General features: G+C 42.8%; 1 protein-coding gene across 2 annotated transcripts in view; it reads right to left on the reverse strand.

The window, feature by feature from the left end:
• Positions 1 to 972: 972 nt before the first annotated feature.
• vps13c (vacuolar protein sorting 13 homolog C) overlaps positions 973 to 20,673 on the reverse strand; it is a 216,122-nt gene continuing 196,421 nt past the window's right edge. For both annotated transcript variants that reach the window (XM_084337487.1, XM_084337486.1), the window contains exons 79-85: positions 20,461 to 20,506; positions 20,029 to 20,152; positions 14,597 to 14,711; positions 8,447 to 8,538; positions 6,591 to 6,714; positions 3,924 to 3,998; positions 973 to 1,356 (exon numbers count right to left, since the gene is read on the reverse strand). In XM_084337487.1, coding sequence (XP_084193613.1) covers positions 1,255 to 1,356; positions 3,924 to 3,998; positions 6,591 to 6,714; positions 8,447 to 8,538; positions 14,597 to 14,711; positions 20,029 to 20,152; positions 20,461 to 20,506 — 678 coding nt within the window. In that variant the 3' untranslated portion in view covers positions 973 to 1,254. The remainder of the gene's footprint in view (positions 1,357 to 3,923; positions 3,999 to 6,590; positions 6,715 to 8,446; positions 8,539 to 14,596; positions 14,712 to 20,028; positions 20,153 to 20,460; positions 20,507 to 20,673) is intronic.

Raw genomic sequence — 20,673 nt, forward strand, 5'->3', positions numbered from 1 at the left:
AGAGGTTGAGAGAGTGAGAGGCTGAAGGGCTGAGAAGCTGAGATAGTGAGAGGCTGAGAGAGTGAGAGGTTGAGAGAGTGAGGGGCTGAAGGGCTGAGAGAGTGAGAGGCTGAGAGAGTGAGGGGCTGAGAGAGTGAGGGGCTGAGAGAGTGAGAGGCTGAGATAGTGAGAGGCTGAGAGAGTGAGGGTCTGAGAGAGTGAGGGTCTGAGAGAGTGAGAGGCTGAGAGAGTGAGGGTCTGAGAGAGTGAGAGGCTGAGAGAGTGAGAGGCTGAGAGAGTGAGGGGCTGAGAGAGTGAGAGGCTGAGAGAGTGAGAGGCTGAGAGAGTGAGGGGCTGAGAGAGTGAGAGGCTGAGAGAGTGAGGGGCTGAGAGAGTGAAAGAGTGAGAGGCTGAGAGAGTGAGGGGCTGAGAGAGTGAAAGAGTGAGAGGCTGAGAGAGTGAGCGGCTGAGAGAGTGAAAGAGTGAGAGGCTGAGAGAGTGAGAGGCTGAGAGAGTGAGAGGCTGAGAGAGTGAGGGGCTGAGAGAGTGAGAGTGAGAGGCTGAGAGAATGAGGGGCTGAGAGAGTGAAAGAGTGAGAGGCTGAGAGAGTGAGAGGCCGAGAGAATGAGGGGCTGAGAGAGTGAAAGAGTGAGAGGCTGAGAGAGTGAGGGGCTGAGAGAGTGAAAGAGTGAGAGGCTGAGAGAATGAGGGGCTGAGAGAATGAAAGAGTGAGAGAGTGAGGGGCTGAGAGTGTGAGAGGCTGAGAGTGTGAGAGGCTGAGAGAGTGAGAGGCTGAGAGAGTGAGGGGCTGAGAGAGTGAGAGGCTGAGAGTGTGAGAGGCTGAGAGTGTGAGAGGCTGAGAGAGTGAGAGGCTGAGAGAGTGAGGGGCTGAGAGAGTGAGAGGCTGAGAGAGTGAGGGGCTGAGAGAGTGAAAGAGTGAGAGGCTGAGAGAGTGAGGGGCTGAGAGAGTGAAAGAGTGAGAGGCTGAGAGAGTGAGCGGCTGAGAGAGTGAAAGAGTGAGAGGCTGAGAGAGTGAGAGGCTGAGAGAGTGAGAGGCTGAGAGAGTGAGGGGCTGAGAGAGTGAGGGGCTGAGAGAGTGAAAGAGTGAGAGGCTGAGAGAGTGAGGGGCTGAGAGAGTGAAAGAGTGAGAGGCTGAGAGAGTGAGGGGCTGAGAGAGTGAAAGAGTGAGAGGCTGAGAGAGTGAGGGGCTGAGAGAGTGAAAGAGTGAGAGGCTGAGAGAGTGAGGGGCTGAGAGAGTGAAAGAGTGAGAGGCTGTCAGGGTCTGTTGCCCACGTTGAGGAAGCGCTGAGATTTCTGCCTCACCATCTTGTGCTGCTGCTGAGCCACCTGAGCCTCTGCTATGGCCATCTGCAGCTTCTGCACAGGAGACACACAGATGTCAAAGATACGATAAGATGTTCCCTTTATTGATGATCCCCTTGAGGAAATCCAGGCATCATAGCAGCATGGGGGAGGGGGGGGGGGGTACAGGTATGGGCAGGGTAATAGTAGAAGACGTAAATATAGGCAATATAATTATAGTAAAGATAAAAATAAGCAGTGTAAACAATATAATTAACTCTGAATATAAGCACAATGAGCAAGTAAGCAGTGTAATCAAAGGTGCAGATGAGGGTCTGTATGCCCCCATCAGTTATATTATACGTTACGTCACAATAAATTATAGAATAGAATAATAGAATAGAAATACTTTATTCATCCCGATGGAAATCTGGCACTACAGATCGCTCAGAGTAAACAGTAAACATTTAGGTAGATAAAAACAAAGTCACGAATAAGAATAAAAATAAGCCTAAGAATAAAATACGGTCCAGGATATACATTTCCTATGTTATGTATATACATTACATTCTAATATAATATATACAGTAAAAATATACAGAAATATACACATAAGTGTACAGTAAAGTGTAATATTGTACAATGTTGTAAAAATCCAGGAAGATGGTACTGTCACCCTGTGCTCAGTGATGCAGTGACGCACAGTGATGCATTATGAAGTCTGATGGCTGTCGGAATGAAGGACTTCCTGTGCCGTTCAGTGCTACATCTTGGGAGTGTTAGTCTAGCACTGTACATGCTCCTCCTGTCAGCCAAGTCTGTGTATAGTGGGTGGGAGGGCATGGAGCTTAGCAAGGCTCCCCCTCTCCGCCACCACCGCTAGAGAGTCCAGCTCCACCCCTACCACGTTAAAAAATCTAACCCCGACTAACCTTAATGTCATGCACTTGTCCTAATAAACTAACCTACACTGTAACACGCAACACTTTGATGAACATTGTTACTCAGCTGATAGAGTTATACCCTTCTTGCTGTCTTGTCGCACAGAACTTGTAAGTCGCTTTGGATAAAAGCGTCAGCTAAATGACTAAATGTAAATGGCCTTCCTGACCAGCTTATCCAGCCTGTTTGCGTGGTTGCGTGATGGTAAATAACACTTGGAATCTGAATATATACTATGAGTAGGTGCAGTATACATAAGGCACCCTAAATATGCCAGAGAGTGTTCTGCGTCTGTCGGTAACCATGATAACATGTGCATGTCTTATCCGATTTGGCTCAAACTTGGTGGATCGGGTTGACAGTCAGCCAAGGACCTGCACTATTGAAATATCTTTTCTTCAAAATCAGTCAAAAGTAGACAATGCTGAATGTCAACATTTTAGCCACTAGTTTATATAGCACTAAGGACCAAGATGGTGACAGACAAGGTCCATGTGGGGACAACAGCGAGCTTGGAGCAATATCTGTTCAGACTACACTATGCTATAATAGGTCTCTATGGTCTCAAATGGTATTCTCCTAAATATTAATGACCAAATGGCACCGGTGGAGCTGTGCTGTAGTGAAGGAGCAGCGTCTCTCAGATGTCCTCGCTGCATCTCCTCCATGACCCCCGTGGGCCGCTGCCCTGACATCTGACTGACGGAAGACTAACATTTTGTGGATTGTCCCGTCCTTCCTTCTCTTCAACTGGTACGGCACTAAAACAACACATAGTGAAACATCTGGGTCTAGTCTGTAGCCCACCTGCACCACCTGCCTACCCTGCTTCACCTGCCTACCCTGCTCCACCTGCACCACCTGCCTACCCTGCACCACCTGCTCCACCTGCCTACCCTGCTCCACCTGCCTACCCTGCTCCACCTGCCTACCCTGCTCCACCTGCCTACCCTGCTCCACCTGCCTACCCTGCTCCACCTGCACCACCTGCCTACCCTGCTCCACCTGCCTACCCTGCTCCACCTGCACCACCTGCACCACCTGCCTACCCTGCTCCACCTGCCTACCCTGCTCCACCTGCACCACCTGCCTACCCTGCTCCACCTGCTCCACCTGCCTACCCTGCTCCACCTGCTCCACCTGCTCCACCTGCACCACCTGCCTACCCTGCTCCACCTGCCTACCCTGCTCCACCTGCCTACCCTGCTCCACCTGCTCCACCTGCCTACCCTGCTCCACCTGCCTACCCTGCTCCACCTGCTCCACCTGCCTACCCTGCTCCACCTGCCTACCCTGCTCCACCTGCCTACCCTGCTCCACCTGCACCACCTGCCTACCCTGCTCCACCTGCACACCCTGCTCCACCTGCTCCACCTGCCTACCCTGCTCCACCTGCACACCCTGCTCCACCTGCTCCACCTGCCTACCCTGCTCCACCTGCACACCCTGCTCCACCTGCTCCACCTGCCTACCCTGCTCCACCTGCCTACCCTGCTCCACCTGCTCCACCTGCCTACCCTGCTCCACCTGCCTACCCTGCTCCACCTGCCTACCCTGCTCCACCTGCCTACCCTGCTCCACCTGCCTACCCTGCTCCACCTGCCTACCCTGCTCCACCTGCACCACCTGTGTCTCTGTGAAAAGAACAAAAAGAAGAGTAATTAAGCACCACAAAATGAAAAATGTAAATTCAGATGTACCTGGGCCACGGCCGGGTCCCGGAGGTGCACGATCCGCACTCCGTCTTTCTTTGGGATCATCAGTTTATGTTGCTCCTAAACAACATTTGAGCCGTCGTCAATAGAAATCACATTATGCAATGTATACGCTCACACATGACGCGCACGGCCCCATCCCAAGAGTGCCCCAAATACTGTAGCAGCATACCGACCATATCACTTTCAATGCAAGGCACACAGGGGTCAACTCAGGTAACACATGGCGTTGCTTAATAAGCAAAGTAAACCTTTTTTTAACAAATGCAGTCAGACAAGTAATTACAATTATTTGCAGTGACATTTATCTTTTGATGAACCCTTTGAAAGCAGCAGAGAGACAATATTACTATTACAATTGTATCTACGTTTTTTTTTTTCGTTTTTCTCCCCTCACAATGTTAGTCGTTATGCCAATGGACCTATCTCAAACCCTGCCCTCTTTTCTTGATCCTCCAATCACAGCTGTCGCTTACCTCGGAATTGTCCGAGGTAAGCGACAGCTGTGATTGGAGGATCAAGAAAAGGGGCAGGGTTTGAGATAGGTCTATTCCCAATCCCCTTCCTGGTCGTTGCGCACTCTACCCCCTACCGTCGGTCCGGGAGGGCGGAGACTATCACATGCTTCCTCCGACACATGTATACCCAGCCCACCGCTTCTTTTCACCTGGCAGCGCGGACTCTCACTGAGAGTGTAACGTGTGGAAGGTCACACTACCTCCCTCCAGATCCTTCCCTCGCTGTGCAGGCGCCCCGACCGAACTGTAGGAGTCGCCAAGCCGGAAGCAACGCTGACAGCTGGATTTGATACCAGTGTCTCTTGTGTTGGTGACAAGCGCCTTGTCCGCTGCGCCACCCAGCCGCCCCGTATCTACATGTTTAAGCGAGAGTGAAACTAGATACCTTGAGAATTCTGCTCAAGGTATCTAAATATTGCTAAAAATGTACCGGTAAGCAAAATAATGTAAGCAATGTAAGCCATTTTCAAAGGGGTCCCTTCACCTCAAGGTATCTGAATAGACCTCTCAAACATTTTGACAAAATAAATTGCAACACTGCGGTTGGGTTTTTCCCGCCTATGAAAATTTCATGTTTTTCTTTCCCCTTTACCAGTCATTTTGTCCTTTATGCTGCATTTGGGTTGAGAGGCAATGTGACATTTTACAGGAGGATCATATGTTTTGCTAACTAGCTTAATTGTAAGAGCCACATTGCGAACACTAAATGACCAGATGTTGCAATTTCATTATGCCCCCACCATGAGAATGCACTGGCGCTGTCGATGTCGGGTGGCCTGAGTTGCATTGCTAAGCTAGTTTTGGCTAGAAATCTTTCCTATTAGCAGATTAATCAATATTAGAATACCTTTTTCAAGGTACAGATCCTGTGTGAATCACAGATGAAGCTAGCTTACCAACATATGCATTGCTCCATGCTGAAGGAGTTGCCCTGTCTTATTTGTTTGTACATAAGGATTGTACATCAATGTAGTATAATTATGCTTTCTCCAAATTAGGAACAAATTAGGAACATTGCAAAATAACATTTTCTTTTATTAAGTGGACCTTGATAAAGTCATCCATGCATTAATGTTGTCACAAGTGGATTGTTGTAATTCTATGTATACTGTTGTGATTTTATATATAGAATTACAGCCATACCAAATGTATGCAGTTGCAAGACCGTTAAGGACTACAGAATGCAGAAAAAGGCAAATATATCAATATATATATAACTAATAATAAAAAAAGATTTTTCTGCATTCTGTGGTAGTAGTAAAAACAAAATAGTAAAGAAATGGCCACTGCTGTAAGGATGTACAGTAAGGATGTACAGTAAGGTTGTACAGTAAGGTTGTACAGTAATGATGTACATTAATGATGTGCAGTAATGATGTATGGTACTGATGTACGGTAATTATGTACAGTAAGGATGCACGGTAATGATGTACAGTAATGATGTACAGCAATGATGTACGGTAATTATGTACAGTAAGGATGCACGGTAATGATGTACAGTAATGATGTACAGTAATGGTGTACAGTAAGGATGTACAGTAATGCTGTACAGTAAGGATGTACAGTAATGATGTACAGTAATGCTGTACAGTAATGCTGTACAGTAATGATGTACAGTAATGATGTACAGTAATGATGTACAGTAATGATGTACGGTAATGCTGTACGGTAATGATGTACAGTAATGATGCATGGTAATGCTGTACGGTAATGATGTACAGTAATGATGTACGGTAATGATGTATGGTAATGATGTACAGTACGGATGTACAGTAAAAGGATGTACGGAAGGATCTTTCTGACAAGTGGTCAAAAATGGTTTGGTAATGCATCAAATCTGTGTAAATAATTATACCAAATGGCCATCATATGTTTCCCTAATAATGTCCCAAGCCCTTATTCTCTAAACCTTTGAAATTTGAATAGTCGTAAATCAAAACACAATGTTATTTACTAAACTGCATCTTAAATGAATCTTCAGGGTCCCAGGTTGACCTTGCACCTCCCCCGTCGCCAAAAGTGGGTGTATATACCTCTGTCTCTGTCAATACGGATACTATACATTTTCAGGAGTAATTTGACATAAATCTGATGTCCACATTTAGCGTATAATCTGCTAATCCTACGATCCTACCTTGCAGTAGAGGTTCAGGTCTGTTCCCGCCACGCTCGGAGGCCGGCTGAAGTTATCAAACAGACATTCCCAGTCTTTGCTGAAGTGTCCCAGAAAGTCAATCTCTTTTACAGACATCACTCTCCTGAAAGTAAAACATATGATAACATTAAGTGGCACGTTTATTATAGAAGGTCATTTATTTACTATGAATTCTACCTCGTACATTTTAGTTTTGTATAATTGTGTATTTTATATACGGTAGTTTGTCTTTTACTCTTTACTGTATGCAGCACAATCTCAGGAGGCTCATACAGAACCAAGCATTTCACTACAATGTACCTTATATGTGACAAATAAATCAAAACTTGAACATTTTACTTCACACTAATTGTGAACATATAGTATAGTAGGATATAAGTACTGTAACCTAATAATAAGGATAGTCTATCCAAGGACATTATGGATTCGGTAGTGTGTGTGTGTGTGTGTGTGTGTGTGTGTGTATCCGTGCAATATCTCGCAAACTATAGGGCCGATCAGCCTGTGCTTTGGTGCAGAACCTTACAGAGGAACAATGATGAGTGTGTGCAAATATGCTTCACATCAGGCAATGGGAAGTATTTTTGGGGAATTCATTTCCAGCATTCTCCATTGACATTATGGTACACCTGTTTACCGCCAAAGGGCATTCACAAGGGTCAGCACAGCCAGAGTGCAATGGCCGAGCCTCACCCACCAGCATACCTCACCAAATGTGATCTCATCAAAAGCCCAATTATTTTACCTGGCAACAGCTTGGGGCAATGATTATCATTTTTAAAATGACAATATAAATTAGATATCTTGGGAATGGGGAGCTCATTTTGTGATGTGAATAGCGAGTGTGGCCATAGGCCACCCTCTTGGCTGAGCCTCACCCACCAGCGCGCCTCTCGTTTCCAGTAACCAGCTAGTGTTACTCAGTTGCGTTTCCAGAAATCACAACAGGATTAGCAGACTTCTGGTTGGTTAAGAGTGTCAGTTTTGAATTGGGGACTACCTAACGTAAACGCTAGCGCTTTCTATTGGAAACAACTTGTGTATGCTAAAAACACATCAAACTCGGGGCGGTTAGGTGGCCGAGCGGAGATTGCCTTCGTCACCAGCCCCGGAGCTGAGCTGGATTTGCCTGTTCGAATCCAGCTCACAGCTCCGGGGTTGTCACCAGCTTGGCTGGCCGTCTGCACTGATACAATTGGCTGTATTAGAGGGTGGGAGAAGCTGGCGGGGTGGGTCCGGGTCGTTGTAAACAGCGACTCCTACAGTTCGGTCGGGGCGCCTGCTAAGCGCGGATTGGACGTGAGGGGGATAGTGTGGTCCTCCCACACGCTACGCCCTCTCAATGAGAATCCGCGCTGCCAGGTGGAAAGAAGCGGTGATTGGCTGGACGTGTGTCGGAGGAAGCACGTGGTAGCCTCCACTCTCCCAGATGATCTGACTGTGGGGGGTAAGTGCGCAGCGACCAGGAAGGGACTGGGAATTGGCATACGACTAACATTGGGATGGGAGAAAATCGGAGGAAAATGGAGGGGGAAAAAGAACAATAATAAAAAAAAATAAAAAAAAAACATCAAACTCAATGAAAACCACAAACTGCAAGAAAGCACTTGTGACACATCCTGAAAATGCCACAAGAGACGACATAAAATGTATATGTACTGTACATGCTATACACCCTTCATTCATGGGGGGGGGGATATTTATTACTGTAACATGCCGCGGACATAATGTGCTCCAACGAGCAACCATTCTAGTTGATTGTAAAATTAGTTTATAGCAGTTGTTGCTTTACTCAGAAAGCATGTACCGTAGTTTGGTGTGGTAGAGAGTAGTACCTGTTGGTGACGATGATGTTGGTCTTCTTGTGTCCTGGGTATTCACAGTGGCCCCTGAACACCTCCCCCTCCAGCAGCTTGATCTCGGACCTCTGGAGACAAGAAAGTACAGACCATTTATAATCTAATAATTGTAAAGTGATACGCTGGCTTATGAGGTGAAATCAGTGAAACACACATTCAAGAATTCATATGAAAAATAATTGTACCTTCATTTTGATGTCCTTTTCATTGTGTTCTCGTGATGTTTTTATATTTCCTACCAATACTATGGATGCATTGAACAAACATTGCTCATTTGTCATGCCTGTGCCATCTACAGTCTTACAATTATATGACGTTTTATGAACACCTGTGGTTTGATAGCAAATAACTACTGTTTGTCTAGAGATGGTTGATAGTTGTAATTATAAAATGATAAATACTATGAATAAGGAATGTATGTTTATTACACATTTGGTTGAACACACACATACACACTTATACGCATGCCGCTCATCACTCATTGAAGGGCAACACAATGCCATTACTGTTGCTGGTACATACAGTACAGTACATATGATATAACGTTACATTCATTGACTTTAAGGCAACCAAATGGAAAATTAATCAGCAAATGCAACAGTGTGTCCTTGATGTAAATTTATGAAGCATGCTTTAGACAATTACACATCTTTTATATGAATAATTGTCTTTAGGTTGCATAATATTAGTTTATATGCTATTCATAAACACTCAATTATGCAATTTAATTGATATTATATAATGAACACACACACAGACACCCACACACACTATCATGGGTAACAAATACATACAATATAATGTACATTATATAAACATATAATGTATAATGTATATATAAACATATAATGTATGTAGGCAATGATCTAAAAGGTGATGCTAAAAACCTTTTACAAATATATTGCTAACTTCTACAAGAGTACCACATAAGTAATAGTCGTTGTTTAGTAAAATATATATTTTCAATTTTGCCTGCCACTCCTATTTTTTTTAAAGATAATTTTTTTGGCGTTTTATCGCTTTATTTCTACTGGGCAGTCCAGTAGAGAGAGACAGAGGAGGAATGGGAGACAGAGTGGGGGGAAGACATTCGGCAAATAACGACAGGTTGTTCGGGAGTCGAACCCGGGTCGGCCGTGTCGCGGCTGAGCGAGCTATGTGGTTCGCCACTGGGGCGCCCTGCCACTCCTATTTTAAATAGATAAATTATACGTACATGGTGATACATAATGGTACACTCGTGTTGAATTAAGTAAATATTAAAATGTATAATTTGGAAGAGTTCTAAATAGTATGGAAAGAAAGATTTGCTTTGGCATGCCAAAAATCAAATGCTTTATTAAGGAAAAGACACCTGAATCATTTCAGCATTATTTACAAGTATGCACACCAAGCCTTGACCAATTTCACACCGTGGCACCTTAACTCATCATATAACTTAGAAGTGACAATATATGTCCACTAAATATTAGAAATACAAACAGGCCTGAAACAGAATGGATGGAACGGGACTCAATAATAGCACTTGAGTTATACGTCAACAACCCCAACAATTCAAACTCCCTCTATTCCTCATCATGCTGCATGGAAGAAAGAGAAAAGGAGGGAGGAAATAGTAAAACAGGGAGGGAGGAGATAGGAAACAGGAATTAGAAGCTGGAAAAAGAAAGCAACTCAAAGTAGACAGTTAGCAGGAAGAAGGTCTGATCATCTGAACAAACACAAAAAGCCTGTCTTCACCGTGATTTGAACCAATTTCAAACTATTCTCATGATAGAAGAAAAAGAAAGAAAACATGAGGGAAATAGCAGCCACGTTTACACACTTTGGATATTTAAAGTAATAATCGTGGACATTTTCATATAAATAAAAGTATATTTTGCCACTATCATCGGATTATGTAACACAATAGTGCTTCTACCTATACCCAGTTGATGAATTAATTTACTGTTCTAAACACTGGTGTCTGGTAGGACATTCCTGGGAAAATAATCAGGTAGTGATTGATACGTTTTATGTCACCAGCAGCAATAGCCATTTATTTGGAATGAATAGAAGACTAACTCAGTAGTTAGCATGAATGAATAGAAGACTAACTCAGTAGTTAGCATGAATGAATAGATGACTAAATTAGTAGTTAGCATGAATGAATAGAAGACTAACACAGTAGTTAGCATGAATTAATAGAAGAATAACTGTAGTTAGCATGAATGAATAGAAGACTGACTCAGTAGTTAGCATGAATGAATAGAAGACTAACTCAGTAGTTAGCATGAATGAATAGACAACTGACTCAGTAGTTAGCATGAATGAATAGAAGACTGACTCAGTAGTTAGCATGAATGAATAGAAGACTAACTCAGTAGTTAGCATGAATGAATAGACAACTGACTCAGTAGTTAGCATGAATGAATAGAAGACTGACTCAGTAGTTAGCATGAATGAATAGAAGACTGACTCAGTAGTTAGCATGAATGAATAGACGACTAAATTAGTAGTTAGCATGAATGAATAGAAGAATACCTCTGTAGTTAGCATGAATTAATAGAAGACTAACCCAGTAGTTAGCATGAATGAATAGAAGAATAACTCTGTAGTTAGCATGAATTAATAGAAGACTAACTCAGTAGTTAGCATGGATTTTCAAAATGGAAAGCAAGTCAATACAGTGTAGAAATTCTACAGCAATGATAAACTATCACCAATAGATGTTTCCAAAACTATAAATAATAGGGATGTCCGATATTATCGGCCGACCGATATTATCGGCCGATATCGGCAGTAAAATGTGATATCGAAAAAAAAAAAAAAAAAAATTATTTAACCTTTATTTACCCAGGCAAGCAAGTAAGAACCAATTCTTATTTTATTTATTGTCAAAAGTATGCATGTTGGTTTAATTCAACAACAAGAGATATGTAATGTTAATTTTTACTTTTTTAATGATCATAGTTTGCACAGATAATGCTTACATTTAGAAAGCCTTTTGAATGCATCTAGTGAAATTATTAGTTACCTGAAATTATTCAGTTTTTTGGGGGGGAAACCCTGCATATATCGGTATCGATTGATATCGGTATCGGAAATTAAGAGTTGGACAATATTGGAATATCGGTATCGGTAAAAAAGCCAATATCGAGCATCCCTAATAAATAATTAAGATCTTGTGGATCACCACTTTAACACCCAATGGGTACTAGTATACCCAGTTGAGTTAATTGGTTTTCATATCATATTGTGTTTCACATTCTGAAGTAATAGAATGTACACCCCACGTGTAAATGGATGGGTGACACTGATGTGTATGTGTAGTGAAAGAGAGAGCTAACCTAAACAGGTTGTAGCCCTGCGACTCTCCCTGGTCTGAAGTATGTGTAGTGAAAGAGAGAGCTAGCCTGGAACATGTTGTAAGTATGTGTAGTGAAAGAGATAGCTAACCTGGAACAGGTTGTAAGTATGTGCAGTAAAAGAGAGCTAACCTGGAACATGTTGTAAGTATGTGTAGTGAAAGAGAGAGCTAACCTGGAACATGTTGTAAGTATGTGTAGTGAAAGAGAGAGCTAGCCTGGAACATGTTGTAAGTATGTGCAGTAAAAGAGAGCTAACCTGGAACATGTGTAAAAGAGAGCTAACCTGGAACATGTTGTAAGTATGTGCAGTAAAAGAGAGCTAACCTGGAACATGTTGTAAGTATGTGTAGTGAAAGAGAGAGCTAACCTGGAACATGTTGTAAGTATGTGCAGTAAAAGAGAGCTAACCTGGAACATGTTGTAAGTATGTGCAGTAAAAGAGAGCTAACCTGGAACATGTTGTAAGTATGTGCAGTAAAAGAGAGCTAACCTGGAACATGTTGTAAGTATGTGCAGTAAAAGAGAGCTAACCTGGAACATGTTGTAAGTATGTGTAGTGAATGAGAGAGCTAACCTGGAACATGTTGTAAGTATGTGCAGTAAGAGAGCGCTAACCTGGAACATGTTGTAAGTATGTGTAGTGAAAGAGAGAGCTAACCTGGAACATGTTGTAAGTATGTGTAGTGAAAGAGAGAGCTAACCTGGAACAGGTTGTAAGTATGTGTAGTGAAAGAGAGAGCTAACCTGGAACATGTTGTAAGTATGTGTAGTGAAAGAGAGAGCTAACCTGGAACATGTTGTAAGTATGTGTAGTGAAAGAGAGAGCTAACCTGGAACATGTTGTAAGTATGTGCAGTAAGAGAGAGAGCTAACCTGGAACATGTTGTAAGTATGTGTAGTGAAAGAGATAGCTAACCTGGAACATGTTGTAAGTATGTGTAGTGAAAGAGAGAGCTAACCTGGAACATGTTGTAAGTATGTGCAGTAAGAGAGAGCTAACCTGGAACATGTTGTAAGTATGTGTAGTGAAAGAGAGAGCTAACCTGGAACATGTTGTAAGTATGTGTAGTGAAAGAGAGAGCTAACCTGGAACATGTTGTAAGTATGTGTAGTGAAAGAGAGAGCTAACCTGGAACAGGTTGTAAGTATGTGTAGTGAAAGAGAGAGCTAACCTGGAACATGTTGTAAGTATGTGTAGTGAAAGAGAGAGCTAACCTGGAACATGTTGTAAGTATGTGTAGTGAAAGAGAGAGCTAACCTGGAACAGGTTGTAAGTATGTGTAGTGAAAGAGAGAGCTAACCTGGAACATGTTGTAAGTATGTGTAGTGAAAGAGAGAGCTAACCTGGAACATGTTGTAAGTATGTGCAGTAAGAGAGCGCTAACCTGGAACATGTTGTAAGTATGTGTAGTGAAAGAGAGAGCTAACCTGGAACATGTTGTAAGTATGTGCAGTAAAAGAGAGCTAACCTGGAACATGTTGTAAGTATGTGCAGTGAAAGAGAGCTAACCTGGAACATGTTGTAAGTATGTGCAGTAAAAGAGAGCTAACCTGGAACATGTTGTAAGTATGTGCAGTGAAAGAGAGCTAACCTGGAACATGTTGTAAGTATGTGCAGTAAAAGAGAGCTAACCTGGAACATGTTGTAAGCATGTGTAGTGAAAGAGAGAGCTAACCTGGAACATGTTGTAAGTATGTGCAGTAAAAGAGAGCTAACCTGGAACATGTTGTAAGTATGTGTAGTGAAAGAGAGAGCTAACCTGGAACATGTTGTAAGTATGTGCAGTAAGAGAGAGAGCTAACCTGGAACATGTTGTAAGTATGTGTAGTGAAAGAGAGAGCTAACCTGGAACATGTTGTAAGTATGTGTAGTGAAAGAGAGAGCTAACCTGGAACATGTTGTAAGTATGTGCAGTAAAAGAGAGCTAACCTGGAACATGTTGTAAGTATGTGTAGTGAAAGAGAGAGCTAACCTGGAACATGTTGTAAGTATGTGCAGTAAAAGAGAGCTAACCTGGAACATGTTGTAAGTATGTGCAGTGAAAGAGAGCTAACCTGGAACATGTTGTAAGTATGTGCAGTGAAAGAGAGCTAACCTGGAACATGTTGTAAGTATGTGCAGTAAAAGAGAGCTAACCTGGAACATGTTGTAAGTATGTGCAGTAAAAGAGAGCTAACCTGGAACATGTTGTAAGTATGTGCAGTGAAAGAGAGAGCTAACCTGGAACATGTTGTAAGTATGTGCAGTAAAAGAGAGCTAACCTGGAACATGTTGTAAGTATGTGCAGTGAAAGAGAGAGCTAACCTGGAACATGTTGTAAGTATGTGTAGTAAAAGAGAGAGCTAACCTGGAACATGTTGTAAGTATGTGTAGTGAAAGAGAGAGCTAACCTGGAACATGTTGTAAGTATGTGTAGTGAAAGAGAGAGCTAACCTGGAACATGTTGTAAGTATGTGTAGTGAAAGAGAGAGCTAACCTGGAACATGTTGTAAGTATGTGTAGTGAAAGAGAGAGCTAACCTGGAACATGTTGTAAGTATGTGTAGTGAAAGAGAGAGCTAACCTGGAACATGTTGTAAGTATGTGCAGTAAAAGAGAGAGCTAACCTGGAACATGTTGTAAGTATGTGCAGTAAAAGAGAGCTAACCTGGAACATGTTGTAAGTATGTGTAGTGAAAGAGAGAGCTAACCTGGAACATGTTGTAAGTATGTGTAGTGAAAGAGAGAGCTAACCTGGAACATGTTGTAAGTATGTGTAGTGAAAGAGAGAGCTAACCTGGAACAGGTCGTAGCCCTGCGACTCTGCCCGGTCATAAGGTCTGATGATGCCGTCCTCTCTGATCAGCCTCACGGGCCTCAGCTTGGTTACCTCCTCGGTCGACTCCGCCACCCTGGAGATCACAACACGCACGTTAGAGTCCCCTCCAAGTGAACGTCAGCGTTCACATAAGTTATCCCTATGCTCTAGAGAACAGGTCACATGCCGTGGGGGAATAAACTGACTGAGTGACTCCCCTTTCAGAGTTTTGAGCAGGCTGATACAGGACACGGGCGGGAATGACATTCAGAGAGAAAGTGGTGCGGCTGCGACGCGCAGTCTATTTGAAAACGATGCCTTGTAAAGAGAGGATGCTACAGCACTGCGTTCATGTCTAAAGAAGACCGTGCCCAAAGGAGAAGGGCTCTGCCATTACAACATCCAAGAGGGAGGCCAGAGGTGCACGGAAGTTGTAGTTGTAAAATACTGTGTCTCACCTTTTATTACCTCTACAGTGAAAGCATGGAACAATAATTGCATCAGGTTATCCAGAACTAGACCAAGTGTTAACACTGTGTGAAGGATGAGTATTACATGAGAGATGGGTACTTTGGATACCAGCGTGAGGACATGAGAAGCAGGGGGCGTGACGGGGAGGACGTTTAGATAACAGACTACAGTATATGATCTGCTTGGCTGCATTATAGACCTATTCTTGAGGCCCTCTTTATCCTCTGTCGCTCTGCAGCAATCCTTTTCACAGCACTTTTTGGAAAGATCATTAGTGGCATTAGTAATCTGCAGCCACGAAAATAGAATTTGAAAATGTGACATTAATAAAAATGTGACATTAATAAAAAGTTATTATCATTCGGACATTGCCATTACAACAACCATGTGTGCCCTCGACAACGCTGATTACTGATCGGAATTTGTTCTTATTGGTCAACAGTTCCGGGTGTGTGTAGCACGCCAAACTCTGCATGGCAATGCAGGGCGCTCATGCAGTCGGGCCAGTCCCTGAGGAGAGAACAGCAGAGGGGGGGGGGGGGGGGGGGGGGGCGTGGAGGTCGAATAATAGTAATAATCACAGACTGAGTCTGTTTACTGACATGTCAATCAATGTGGAGGCCCAAATTAAATTGACATTATAAACTTCAGAGGCCAGAATGTGAGACCTATAAACACATTTACTATCCAATAGCATTGTGAGGCTGAACAGCAGGACCGATTGACCATGTAATTGTGCTAAAAAAGAAAAAAAGAAAAAAAACATTTTGACTTTTTTTTAATAGCTAAAAGCTAAAAGTGATGTTGTAATTTTGCAACCGAGGGTCTTACTCAGATGAGGTGACAATGGGATCCGATGTCCATTCGCTAATAATACAGTTTCTATGTTTGAAATATGGCTGGTCTTTCCTCAGGGCAGGCCCGTCGGTCTCACAAGGCTGCAGCAGGGGGGGGGGGGGGGGGGGGGCGGGGTCTGTTGCAGTGTTAACATGATGGAGGGTTGAATGTTGAGCATTAATTCAATCATTTCTCTCGGGCTGCTCACCCAGGTGCACGACAACACAGTATGGCAATAAGAGGATGGATGGTGGTGTCCTTCACTTTCCACACAATGCAGCTGACTTACCTGTCTCTCAGCTACCTGCACAGTAAGAGAACCTGTATATCCCCCACATTCCTACAGCTTCCATCATACAATTTAAAGCCGCTCTCCTCAATCTGGTCACTGATCCATTTTTGAAAAAAGGGGCTTGTTATGAAATATGTCCAACTTGGTGGACACTTTGCACTATCCAAAGCACAGCGCAGCGCCGCGAGTACATTACGATGGATAGTGTAGAAGAACCCTGAACCCACACAGGGCTACAAAGGACCACTATATGTCTTTATTTATTTAGGTTAATTATTTCATGATTATATATATTTTTTGCCTTTTTACATGTGTTTATCAACTAACTTGGGGCCTATAACTACTGATGTCATATACTCAGTGATCAAGGAGTGCTGCTTTAACGTGAATCAAGAGAATAAGGATTCATCGATAACATACCCTCCCGTGAACCCTCCAAATACTCACACAACAAAAACAAAATAAAAAAACAATACTCCAAGGCATTAACTTATGAGATAAAAAGATGAAAAACACAAATAGTCAAAATTAGTCAGCGCACAAGAAGAACAGAGAAGACAGAACATGGTTATGACAGGCACACAATAAGAACAGAGAACACAGCACATGGTTATGACAGGCACACAGACACTATGCTGGCTGGGATCACATTGAGCACAATGTTACACACTACAGTAGCATGTTCAAAACAAAACACGCACCATGTTACAAACTATCAAGTTAAAAAAGAGAAAGATGGTTGAAATAAATTCTCATGTTGCAACGTACACCAATATTCAGTGTTTCCCCTTGGATGGAGGTGTAGCAGTGGAGGTGACGGAGATGACCCAGTGAATTGTATTTGGTATTTATGTAAAAACATAAAAACACTTAAAAAATAATTGTGTATCCATTCGCTCCGCTTTTAAACCATTGGTGCCAGACAGCAGAGAGGCCCCTCCACTCCCCAAACCTTACCCAACTAACTCCTCATCACCGTGGTCATCACGTCAGAGAGGCCCCTCCACTCCCCAAACCTTACCCAACTAACTCCTCATCACCGTGGTCATCACGTCAGAGAGGCCCCTCCACTCCCCAAACCTTACCCAACTAACTCCTCATCACCGTGGTCATCACGTCAGAGAGGCCCCTCCACTCCCCAAACCTTACCCAACTAACTCCTCATCACCGTGGTCATCACGTCAGAGAGGCCCCTCCACTCCCCAAACCTTACCCAACTAACTCCTCATCACCGTGGTCATCACGTCAGAGAGGCCCCTCCACTCCCCAAACCTTACCCAACTAACTCCTCATCACCGTGGTCATCACGTCTATCTCGCTTTTTTTTGTTTTACTCATCTGAAAATTCAAACATGTGATTTAACCAAAAAGCTATTAGTTCATGTGAAGGGTGTTAGTTAGTGGCATTCATTCTTCCAATAACTGTCCCTTTGTCCAGAATGGACTTGAATCACCAAACAGTGTTAATTTACTTAAATGTAATGACATTTTCAATGTCAACTTACAATTATGACATTTCTTTAAAGGTGCTATAGATACACATTTTTGTAGAGTAATACTTTTCCCCCTTAAAAATAATACATCCATAGAGCTTTTAGAAAGGTGTAGAATAAAAGTATGACCCCCCCCCCCCAAAAAATTATATAATAAAAAAAAAGAAAAAAAAAATTTGCAAGTCCAAAATTAATGTTGTTGTTTACATGTTGCATGCATGTATTTCCATTTCCCCATGTGGAATGCACCTGGTTGGATACAATTTGACATGCTGGTGCTCTAGTGCGACATCTAGTGGATGTTATCTATAGCCAAATTATATGTAACATTAAGTGAATCTGTCATAGTCTTTGAGATTTCACCAGCTTTCGCACATCATGACGGCCCTCCTCCAGGAAGAAGATAAACAATTGGTGAATATGTGGAATACTTTCTGATTGAGACATGGAGGATAATTTTAGTGAAATGTATTTAGATGGATCTTCCAAATGTTGTTTATTTCACAGATATGCATTTCCTTGCGTATTCCTATACAATTATTGTGTTTTCTGTAACATTACTGTGCGATACTTACATGAAGTAGCAGGACAGTTTTCCCTTCAGCGAATGATAATACTGAATCCGTGATCAACATTGCTTGTTGCTTGTCTTTCATCCCACATGCCATTGCTCTGATGAATTCTTATAGTCAAGTTAGACCGCGCTCACAAGTTCTCACACTGGGTGCTGAAATCCCATAAAGTTCAGTATATCAAAGCAGGGTAGCCGGACCAGCACTCACAGGTTCAATGTTTTTTAATGGCAGCCTGAATCAAAAGCAGACAATGTCCTTCTTCAGTGGTATGGCTAGCTGATGAATTCTTAGCATTTCATTTTAACCATGGTACTGCTTAGGTACCTGAAGCTCCGTCTGTGTTTTTGTTTCTCTTTTGTCGATGTATTGGGCTGTTTTGGGCCAATGTCTTTTGTACCTGTGTGGTGTTTGTACTGTATTATCTATCTATCCATCTATCCATCTATCTATCTATCTATCTATCTATCTATCTATCTATCTATCTATCTATCTATCTATCTATCTATCTATCTATCTATCTATCTATCTATCTATCTATCTATCTATCTATCTATCTATTAGGGATGTTAACAATTAATCGAAGATCGATTGATTGATCGTTAAGGATTTACTCGAACACAGGACATTTACTCGATCAAACAATTAAATGTTACAATGTTGTCGGTCTCTTATTACACTGTAGCCGTCAGTAGAATGGTGTATTTTCAAAGCATGTTTCAATGAACAGATAGAGGGCGCAATATAACTATGACGAGGAGGCAAAAAAAAACACGAGCAACAACAACTTGCAAAATTAAGCTGGCTATGAGAAGTGTTGATTTTGAAAAAACAACCCAAGCCAGTCTGCGCATTTATCGAAAACGGCTTGATCGATATGGTTGACGGCGAAGGATTTCGGCAAATGATACACCATATCCCATCCTGAGGCACAACCACCTCGCGCATGGAAGATAGCTACACCGATGCAAAGTTTGGAGTTGCTCGCGCAGCTGGCTAACATTACAGGTGCTTGCAAAGTTGCATTGACGACAGACCACCACTGCTGTGTTGCTAACTAGAAGTTTGCCGGGTCGGCATATGGCAGTAACAGTTAAAAGAAGCCATTCCCCATCCCTGGATACAAATCCGACTGACTGGTGGAAAGTCAATGCAGGGAGATTCCCCAGGCTGGAATCGGGAGTCAGTCTGAGACAGACTATTTATGTTCTATGTAGGCAACTTGTTGCAAGATAATAATAATAGCCTCATTAAAAATACTATTGTTGCTTCGTTAGGTTGTTTTCAGCGCTTTATGTGTGTAATCTGTTATTTACTTAGGCCTATTGGAAATGTCGATTTTCGTCGACATAAGTAGATTTTTCGTTTTTGTTTATTTATTAGGTTAATATAAAACCATGTTTAGAAATAATTTTTATTTGTTAAATACATGCTTTTGATTTTTTTAAGTGGCGAGTGACTTAGCTTTGCTTGGAAAGTTTAGACACAATGGCCTTTTCAACATGTTTATGACAGCAACCTTTCCATGAACCTTTCCATGAAAGCGTTTACGAAGCCGTTCACTCTGGCATTTTGAAGGGGAGCGAGTGGATGGTTTTGTAATTGAGCCGCAGCGTACCTCCACTGCTAGGTGCATGAAGTGGAAAACACTGATATTACCACCAAAATACCAAAAGAAAAGAGCACATTTATTGAAGTAAAGACGATCACATTGAAAAAAAGAGCCAAAACAGCAGCGTTTTCTACCTCTGGATGCCCTGGAATGTGCTGCTGGCCATGTCCACGATGCCCCCGGTGGGCCTGGCCACCACCCCCACCAGACCCTTCCCGATGCCTTTGAAGAAGCCTGCCGCGCCCTCTTTCATAGCCCCTGGAAACAGACGCAGTGGAGACACTCAAATCAACGGTATGCCGGTGCAGTTAACCCTTTCACTGCCACACGACAGAAGGTTAACCCTTTACTATCACACAACCGACGGCGATGCTCCATCATTAGCATCTAAGATGCTAATGATGGAGCATCGCCGTCGGTTGTGCGATAGTAAAGGGCTAACCTTCTGTATTGTCACAGTGAAAGGGTTAACCGGCTGTCGTGTGGCAGTGAAAGGGTTAAGCACACATCCGGTACAAAGAGTAGAGCCAAGACCCCTCGGAGCAGCTCCTGCTGGTCACACCTACCCTCCACCGGTTTGGTCACGATGCCCGTCACCCCCCCGACGACTCCCTGAGGAGAGAGAAGAGGACTGTTAGAAGCCTGCTACCAAGTGTTCAACGCTGGAACAATAAAATATTGACAAGAAAAGGAATGCATTGCAAATTGTTACATGACATTATGTGCTGCATAATTAAAGTTTGACTAATTGATAAAAGTACAGATTTGGCAGCAGCTAC

Source organism: Notolepis coatsorum, assembly GCF_963971535.1.
Source record: "Notolepis coatsorum genome assembly, chromosome: 20".
Classification (NCBI taxonomy): Eukaryota; Metazoa; Chordata; class Actinopteri; order Aulopiformes; family Paralepididae; genus Notolepis; species Notolepis coatsorum.